The 10,102-nt window shown below is 43.2% G+C and overlaps 1 protein-coding gene across 1 annotated transcript; it reads right to left on the minus strand.

Moving 5' to 3' along the window:
• Positions 1–635: 635 nt before the first annotated feature.
• Positions 636–3,900, minus strand: twist2. Its single transcript, XM_084361581.1, has 2 exons — positions 3,239–3,900; positions 636–1,202 (listed from the first exon to the last, which is right to left on the minus strand). The coding sequence occupies exon 1, from the start codon at positions 3,764–3,766 to the stop codon at positions 3,272–3,274; it is 495 nt and encodes a 164-aa protein (XP_084217707.1). The 5' UTR covers positions 3,767–3,900; the 3' UTR covers positions 636–1,202; positions 3,239–3,271.
• Positions 3,901–10,102: the final 6,202 nt, after the last annotated feature.

Raw genomic sequence — 10,102 nt, forward strand, 5'->3', positions numbered from 1 at the left:
ATGTAAACAATTTTAATGTTTTAAAGAGTTAGCCAGAGGTTCAAAGCGCTTTCTTCAGTCGTCTAAAAAGTTTGAGTCCTGTTTTTTTTTTTTTTTCTTAAGCTGCAGCCGGAGAGTTATTGTCCTTATCTGCGGTCGTTGGGGCTCCCTGCTCGTTAAAGAGCCCAGAGGCATCGCCATTTGAAATGATTACTCGTTATTTAAGCGGACAAGCATTTTATATGGCTCGAGTTTGAAACTGGCTCGAGTTTCCTCCTCTGTTAATGAAGCTGTATTTTTTTATGGTCCTGTTTTTTTTTTGTTTTTTTTTTCTTTAAGTCGGCGTTTTCTTTCCATAACAAGAGGAGGAGAGAGAGAGAGGGCGCATTCTCACACCCAGCAGTGAGAATAAAAAAATATATATAGGGTGTTGGTATTTTATTTTCCTAATCTAGCAGCCACCATGAGGGGAAACCTGAACAACTCTTCATTTTCCATCTCGTTTCGATGGGAAACCACCAGAAACTTCAGAGGAATTATGATTTTTATTTGGATTCATTCAGCTGAACTACATTAAATCTGCAGCTGAAATGAATTAAAATGAAAAAAATAAAAAATAAAATGAAAAAAAAAAATCAACCAGATTTTCGTTCAAAAATATGTGTTTTAATAAATAAGCAAAAACAAAAAAAAATGTACATTTTGGACGGAGTTTTGGAGACTTGCTGAAAAAAGAAAGTCGGTGAAAATAAAATCCATGCAGCAAACGACTCTAAAAATTGCATTGGTCCCTTTACAGGCTATAGGCGCACTTACACTGGTATGTACAATATGCATTCATTTATATATATTTATACTTTGGTTTAAAGTCTTTTCAAAAACAAAATATATAAATCCTTCTTAAAAAAAAACAACAAACGATTAAAGGATGGCTTTGCTGACAGGCCGTAAATCCGAGCTCTCACATCTCTCTGGCCTCCTCCTCCTCTTCTTCTTCTTCCTCTTCTTCTTTCTTCCCCCCTCCTCTTCACAAACAGCTCCTGACAGTCAGAAGCAGTGTGATGAATCTGCATCCACACACACCCACCTACACACTCCACACACACACCACACACGCGCGCGCACACACTGTGGGCCACTTTACGTCTCTGCGCCATGCCTCTGAGGTCGATGGGTTCTTCAATAATTCCTTTGGTCTTCGTACTTTTGCAGAAGTAAACAGTCTGTAAAGAAGAGAAAGAGACACACGGGTAAGATCACTGATCGTGTTGGAAAACGTGCAGAGACGCACAGCAGATTTTACGCACGTTGTTTTGAGCCGTTTCCTGATGTTTTTTTCTTTTTAAACATTCACTGGCTCTCTTCGCATGTGGGAAGTCATTAATGAATCAATTATTAGCCACCGAGCTGAGTAAAACCATATGGCGGCAGAAAAGGCAGGAACATTGTGTGTTTGAGTCGTGCAGCTGCGCGCGGAGAAACGCAGAAAAACACTGCCTTTTCTTCTCTCTGGATTTTTGGGTTTGAGGCACCTGAGTAAATTCACGCGTTTTTCATTCCGCAGCCTTAAAACAATAAAATGAAACTCCTCAGAGCGACTGTTGAAATGTATCAGGGAGGTCGCTCGGGTCGTGAATATTATCCCTGACGAGAAGTTTGATTTAAATTAGCCAAATTAATCTTCACCCTGAAGGACACGATGTCAGATATTGAGAGAGAAAATGAGAGTTTCTCCTCTGAACTACACTTTTTCAGTGCTTTGTAATTTCCCTTCACATTCCACGGAGGTCATTTAAACTCAGAATTACTCTGAAAAAGAAAATACAATTAAAAAAAATCCACCTTCAAATTTACTGTGCTTACACAAATGACTGTAATGAAGCTGATCCCTGTCCCCCCGCGGCTCCAGAGCTGGTTTATAGGACAACAAAGCCTCTCTGATGGGCGGTCTGCTTAACTACATGTCAGGCCCATGAGAACCAAACAAACCCTGCTTCTACCAGGAGTGTTATTTGGTGTCTCCCCACCTCTGGGCAGCTTTATTCAGAGGAGCGAGCCTTTAAATTAACAGCTCCTATTACAATATCCGTGCTTTTATTTTGTTAAATTGGCGTGGAGGAGTCAATTATATCACATTGTTATAAAAGAGCTCGAGAGATGATCAAACTGACAACACTGACTTTACTTTATCTCTAATTTCTGCAGAGAAATTCCGTTTATTCCACTAAAATAACAGCAGGTTCCTCTCAGCTCTCATGATGAACGTCTCTTAAACTGTCTGTGCCTCCTGCATCACTTAGCTGGGCTCTCACCAGGCTGCAAAATCTGTAAATAAATAAATAAAATAACGTGACTCCCTGTTTTTTTTTATTGTCTCGCACTGGCTTGATCTTTCATGTCCAGCCGAGCTGCCCATTCCTGCGGTCTCCACACAGGAAAGCGCTCCATTGTGGATATAAATTACCCGTGGTGGCACTCCACAGCTGAGGCCCGCTCATTATGAAATGCTGTTGAATGAGGATTAACTGGAGGCACAACTGGCTGATTTAATGCGCCTCTGGTCAAAAAATAGAGCAGACTTGTTGTCGTTTTTGGGTCAGCGAGGCATTTCTTCATGTGAGAATGTTCCAAAACTATTATTTGTATTAATCCGCCTACTTCCCTGCGCCTTTTCCCCTCAGAGTAAATGCTCCCCACATCCTGAGCTGAACTAGAACTGGATCATTGTGGGATCTTTTGGAAAAGCTGATGGACCAAGTTGTCTTCTAGGCTGCTCTGTGCGCAGCAGCATCCACAGCAGACGCACAGTCAGGCTGGTTGGAAGTGATGCTGAGGCCTGAAATCTGTACGTGTGAATTTTAAATGCTGGTGCGCAAGAATCAACTCAGCATCCAGCCACAGCTTTGCTTCACAATTTCATTGTTATGACGTGAATGAAAAAGTGGCAGCAGGCTGTAAAATTCCCAGACACTTGGCCAAATCATCAGCACACTTATATTTTGCAGAAAATTAACAGGGAAGCAGGGAAGTGAGTGAAACATGGAGGAACATTCACAGTATTCAGACCCAAATCTGTGAATATTCCTCCTGTCAGCCTGCTCCCCCGTCCAGTTCCTTAACTGCTCAATATCTCTTTCTTTTTATCAGTTATTTTCTCAGGGAGTCTTTTATTTTTTCACCATTAATAAAACTCTAATTTCTGCCACCTCTGAGGCTCTTTCTATACAGATTTCCCCTTGTTTCAGTTCGTGGTACCCACCGCTTTGGCATTGTAAGTGAAGGTCTCTGCGTGCTAGTGAGATGCTGACATAGACCACGCGCCCTCCATCCTCCACACGGAGAACGCGTAACTGAGTCTTTCGTGCGCAACGTAGCTGCAGCTGGACATCTTGTTGTCCATCTCGTCGCTCTGCAGCACCTGACAGAGAAAATCAATGTATCTGGAGGCGAGCTTCAGCGTCTGTATCTTGCTCAGTTTGTCCGACGGCAGCGTGGGGATGATTTTGCGCAAAGACGCAAAGGCCTCGTTCAGAGACTGAGTCCGTTGCCTCTCCCGGACGTTGGCCAGGACCCGCTGGTTCTGCAGCTCCTCGTACGACTGGGTGCTGCTCGGACTCGGCTTTTTGCCCCGTTTCACCGGCCCCGGGCTGCTGCCGCTGCTGTCCTCGCTGGACTTTTTACTGTTGCTCCTCTTCCTCGCGAAGCGTTTCTGCTGTCTGTCCAGCTCCTCCTCGCTGGTCACCAGACTATCCACAGGGGAGACCGGAGAACTGGAGCCCTCTTCCATTTCTTTCTTGAAGAAATGCAGGGATAGAGCGGAAAAAACGCTGTCCACTGTTGAAGCCGTGGTTACAGAAGTGTGTAGATATCCGTACAGATGAGGGGGGATGATGTCGCGCTGTGTGCGCTTCTCGCGTTGGAAGAAACTGCTTTCAAAACTGGAGGTTGGCACGCTTCTCCTCACGCAGGAAGTTTTTTCCTTCAATTTTTTTGGAAACTTTATCCCGGTTTCAGATGCTAAATAGTTTTGAGGGTGGAAGGGGAGGGGTTAGGAGGGCGGAGGGGGAGCCAGAGCGCGTCTCGGTCCGTTAATAAGCAGGAGGGACCAGTCATGGTTTCATGTGTCTGGGATATGACTGAAACGAGCCGCTTATTTACTGTCAAAGCAACGGAGATTTGTTTGATTTTTCATTTTTGCGCACAGTTAGTCCCACCATCCAACAGACTACATCTTACTGTTTATTTCCCTGGGATGATAAGCTGAACCACAATTAATACATTTATGAATATCATGTTTAATTTCTTCTAAACTATCTGTGATGATCTTTCATACGTGGTTTGAATTCTGAGCTTTTGTACAATTTATTCACAATATTTCCTGAAAGAAACATGTCGACATATCTGCATTTTTATGGAGTTTGAAGGTTTGTATTGAAGCAAAACATCAGTCTGAGCAGCGCAGCTCAATAAAACTACTGAACTGACTGTTGTATAAACTCCATTTGTTCTCTGAGTAATAACTCTGCGCGCCACAGGGCCTTTTATATGTACAGTAAATCCTGTGTTTCCCTGCTCTGCGCTCTGTGGAGGCCGATTTACGCGCACATTCGTCGGACTCGAGGAAATCTATCCGCTTGATGTTTAATCGAATCAAGTCCGCGCTCTTACAGTTCCTATAATGTGGAAGTCAAACAGGAAGGAGGCTTAAACCAACCGAGGAGCTCTCCGGTTTCTGCGGATTCCTCCGCTGGACGCTCTCTCCGGCGCGTTGTCAGCGGCCCACCTCTTCATCTGTCATGTCATGTTTCCTCTTCGCGGAGCGGCGCACAGGTGGCTCACATTATAGCGCTGAATTCACCCACCGACAAAGTGCAGAGTTTGTCCAAATCAGCTGACGGACCTCTGGAGATTTCTGTGGTTCTGTATTGTTGTGGGTTTTTTTTTTCTTCTTCAGCCAGTGTTCCTGTTGTTGTTTTTGTTTTGTTTCCTCTGAGAAACTGCAAAAATATCATCTCATGTTCATTTTATGAATACAAGATCTTTCTTGAATCAATTATAATTTTCTTGACATTGTAGGAGTAAATCTAAGATCATTTATCTTATGTAACAGTATTGAAAAAAAAAGCTCTTCAGACAGATTTGCTGCTTGTGTTAAAACCTCCTTACACCAGCCTAATTTTTTCTCTCTCGCATATTTTGCATACCCGAATGCAAAATATTATAACAGAAGGATGATAAGGCCTAAGTGCAAGTATGAGGCCTCATTTGAAAGGTAAAATCTTCTAGTTTCTGTCTGGCATGTGGCTCAAACAAGACTTTAATCACGTCACTTCAAACATGGCTCAAAAACATTAGTTTTCATATTTGAAAAAGAAACAGTGGGATATGATTTAAATCAGAGCGATGCAAACCACCACATATCCCTTCTACATCTGCTGAGCTACACCTGTCAGTCCTCTAGGCCACATATTTCCCCTTCTTATAGACTTACAGGCCACTTAACCCGCAATAAAATAAAGATAAAAATGATGATGTTCCTGAAAACACAGCACAGGGTGTCAGTATCCCTTGTGTAAGAACTTCTTGCTGATGGTGAATGTAACAGATTTTTAAAGGAAACAAGGCTTCAACTGTTAATGTGAGTCTATCATTAATCAAATTGTACTGAATAATTGCCCCTTATTCGGAAGCAATTTTGCTAATTCACACTGTAGCGTACACTTTAGTTCACCGAGAGTATCTGAAAATAATCAAACTGCAGTATCTCGAGTGCATGTGCCCGTGTTGTGTGAGCTCTGCATGTCCGGAGAGACTGGTCGCTGTAAATGGGGCAGAACCGAGTACCTCCTGCATGTTGCACAACATTGTTTAAAGCCTGCGAGTGCTCGCTTGGTATTGGGACACATCCTGGTTTTCCCTTGAAAGCTCCCTTGGCCCACAGGAAACCCTGGTCTGCTTTGTGTTTGGGGCTCCACTGGTAATAGTGACTGTCACACTACTTTTACCCAGTGCCAGAGCTCTTAATGCAGAGCCTGGCATGCCTCAGTACAGGTCGCAGCGTGGTTACATTTAGTACATACAACCTCCTTATAAAGACGGTAATGTTTCGCACGTGCAAATATGAAAGAAATGCTCAGATATGTGCGTTAAAGAGAGAACATGCACACACTCGCAATCCCACACACTTTCCCTGATTATGCCCTCTGACCTCGTGCTCCCTGGCTCAGCTGCAGGAGGCCTCCGTGCCCAGGGGAGAAGGTTCTGACTTGCAGAGTGAGAGGCTGATCCTGCACAGCGCCTGTGAGGTAGGCTCCACATATACACACTTCACGAGCAGAAAAAGAGAGAGAAGGGGCCCCCGGCCAGCACTTTTCCATCCACTGTATACGCTCTGGGCAATGATAAGCATGCTCTTACTCTGTGATGAGGATGACAGCTTGCCTCAGTCTCAAACTGATTTGAATTCGCTCCCCGTCGTATTCCTCTGCAGAACAGAGTGTGAAAATAATGTGAAGAGCTGCGAGAAAGCTTGAAGATATAATATGTAACATAAAAACAACTAGACCTTTGTTATATAGTTTGTTAAGTTGTGTATTTACAGTGATATCCCAAATGTTTTGAACAACGTTCAAACCTGGAGAAAGAAGTTAAGGGACTGAAGTCGCATTTCGTTTGGTCTCCTGTCGCAATAACTTCCAGGAGAGAGTCGGAGAGTGAAGGCACCCTCCTACTGTTTCTGCATCTGTGTCTCTCTCGTCACAGCGCTGTACTTATTCTCGGTTAGGTTTAGGCACAAAAACCTTTGAACAAATGTCAACCTTGGATGTATCTGTGGTTTGCAGACATGTTAGATGCTAACATTTTATCCTGGTGACTGAGCTGAGTGAGGAAGGAAGTCTGCAACCCAGTTGTCAGAAAAATGTTCTGCAAATGTGCATTTCTGCAAACTATGGTTATGTTTAAACTTTACTTTTCTTTAGGTACAATTTTCAAATTTTTTATTGTGACAATGCTGTGGTCTAGTTAGCCTAAAGCACAAAACCATTTGGCTAGGGTTAGGAAAAGATTATGTTTTGGCTTGAAAACACCCTGTTTTGTCACCACACACACAGCAGGAGTTGTCCTGACATCCCATCAAAAATATACCTTGAGCATCGTTGGAAATTGTCCCAAGATCTCTTCAAAGACATCCAGTGGTTTCACACTTACAAATGTTGGAACGCTGTTTCAAACTGAGGTCGCTGGCTCAGCAGACTTGTCCCCTAACTCAGACGACAAGGCTCGAAGTCAGGTGGTAAACATATTCTTTCAAACTTGACACTGCTCTTTGGGTAGTAATTTCTATTATGTTGAGCTTTTCCCAGTAAAATTGCAATATGTAAGAAATGGTCACCTGTCGAACTCATAGTCCAACAGATATGGAGCAGCATTTCACTAGTAACCATTAACTGCAGCTTCAGCTGAGCTAGCCGTGCAGTTAGCATTCCTATAAGCTGACTCTGCCTGGAGTGGGAGTTTGGAGCAGCAGAGGAGTGTTGGTGTTGGACTATTGGCTTTTGAAGTACAAAATGTCTCGGGGCTAGCTGGTTAGCATGCTGACATCAGCAGATATCTCTGCAACACAATACATAGATGTCTTTGACATATGGTCAAAATTGTTATGTCTTCACATTCTGTTGATAATTGTTAATATTTTTTGAATGTTTTGAACTAACATTCCTACATAATGCACCTTTAAAATGAAATCTCATTAATCGGACATAAAATGTTATCCTGACACGATGATTTAATGTACCTCAGCAAAGTTTGAGAAAATATTAAAATATAGGCCGTCGTATCCATAAAGGGAGATTACTGGCCCATTTGTTCTTTTATCCCCTGCGGACGTCAGTAAGTGATTCATGTATATCTCACCCGATGCTCGCTGGAGTTAAGAGGAATTCTTGGCCCCTGCGGTTCTCGTAAGAACCCCCTGAGAGAGATGAAGGGAGGAAGAGAGGGAGAGGCAAAGATGGCAAAATGAAGTGAGAAGGGGAGAGGGAGGGATGGCCTGCCTCTCAGATCAAAGATGAGCTCAGGCCGTAATTCAGCAGAGCAGAATGACGTACCTCTGTCTTGTCTGACACCTTTAAAACCAGCTCCACATGGGTCGAGGGCATGGCCTTAATAAGCCCAGATCCTCTCTGCTGTCACTTCAGTGAAAACACGTCCTCGATGCACGCCCTGGCCTTCCCTCCTTCACGTCGGCCTCGTAAACAGGAACGACTGCTCGCGAGACGAGACGCGAGAGCGAGAGGTGTCGAGAGATAAAAAACAGGTTCGCGGAGGGAAGAGAAAAGAAAGGACTCAGAAGAAAACAGAGGAAAGAGGCCAAATGTATGGACGCGTGATGATTCACCAGAGTCTTTGATCTGACAGAGAGGACCATGGACGTGTGAGGGAAGTTATGGAAGAGATGATTTGTTAGACACTGTGATGAGTGGAATTTTACTGTCCATGTGCCTGCCAGCATCACTTACCTTTGACTTCAGCCTCCCCAAACACTTGTGAGGCTCACCCCAAATGATCTTGGCAGGAGGATCTGAAGCCGTCGCCTGTGTGCACGCATATGCATGTGTGTGTGTTTGCCTTTAAACTCATGTACAGAATACATTATCACCTGATTATTGCGTACATCAGTGTGTATATCTGCCTCTCCTTGCACGCACTTGTATGTGTGTGTATCTGTGTGTGGTTGTGTGTGTCAGAAAGTGATTCAAGATGAAGCAGAGATGTTCAGCAGAGGAAAAGGCCCAGCTGGTTCTCATTCCACTGAATACAGTGTCTATTACCAGCAGTGCAATTGCTTCTAAGGCTACTTGTAGCCGCACCGTTTCCATTAGAGCAACCATTGTACATATCGCTACTACTGCCCAGCTCTGTGCTGCTAATTGGTAAAGAAACACCTGATCATATCAAATGACATTTTTTGATTCAACGTGCGATAACTGGGATCTGTTTCTGTACAAACACAGGCCAGAAAAAGGTGTACGATTGTGTTCTTTAAGGAAAGATGCATTATTTTCTGTCAGGTAATATAGCTAATACATTGTGCTAACATGAAACATGACAGTTTCATATTCATTAGCTTTATACAGTGATCAGTGTAGCTGTTATGGTCTAGTTAGGCTCAGGTGCAGAAGACCACTTGGTTAGGGTTGGGAAAAGATCATGTTCTGGCTTAAAATACCTGGTTTTCTCACCACAAACACAGCTGGAGATTCGATTGGATTTACTGTCATCGAGAGGTGATTTAGTTTGCAACGGTAGTAAACAGAACCAGTACACACCATCAACAAATAATACATTAAATACAGACATACTACGTATAACAGGAGGTCATCGTAGTAATACAGTGAGGAATAAAAAATAACTTACATCAGTCCTTTGTTTAGCGCAATATCAACTAGATCTACAGCTTGTTTAGAAACCAACAGCTGATGGAACAAATGATGTCAAATATCTGTTTGATTTGGCCCTCCTCCTCCTCCTCCTCCTCCTCCTCCTCCTCCTCCTCCTCCTCCCTGATGGCAGGAGTCAAAACTCTGCATGGAGAAGCTGATGAGAGTCTTCCAGAATAGCCTTTGCCTGGCTCTGGTCTGATAAACATGGCCGAGATCGTTCAAGTCAGTGGTTTTTTGGCTAAGTTTAACAACTCTTCCCAGCCTAATTTTGTTCAACATTCTGAGGTTTCCAAACCAACAGATCATTGGATGAGCACGAGGACAGAAGCTGCTCTCTCTCTCTGTAGTCTGGTGGTACACTTCAACAAAGTTTAGTTTAGTTTCACTGTTATCATCTTTTGTCCAAAGTGGCCATGAGAATCAGAAACATTAAAGCTCCTGGTCGTAGTTTTATGTAAAAGTCTGAAAGTACCAAAAGTAAACGTACTCCCATTTCTTATGCCCATTTCAGAATCGTATATATTGTATTATTTGTACTGTCATGTTGCAGCTGGTAACAGTGGAGCTAATATTAAGTACACTGTATCAGATACTGTGAGATAAATGTTAGTAGAGTAAAAAGTAGTAGAAGTATAAAGTAGCATAAAAGGGAGAGAGAAGTACAAGTACCTCAAAGTTGT

This window comes from Pagrus pagrus (genome assembly GCF_965226575.1).
Source record: "Pagrus pagrus genome assembly, chromosome: 9".
NCBI lineage: Eukaryota > Metazoa > Chordata > Actinopteri > Spariformes > Sparidae > Pagrus > Pagrus pagrus.

Excerpts from the sequence above, each read along its gene's own strand:
- twist2 (XM_084361581.1), bottom strand. The coding sequence starts at position 3,766 with ATGGAAGAGGGCTCCAGTTCTCCGGTCTCCCCTGTGGATAGTCTGGTG.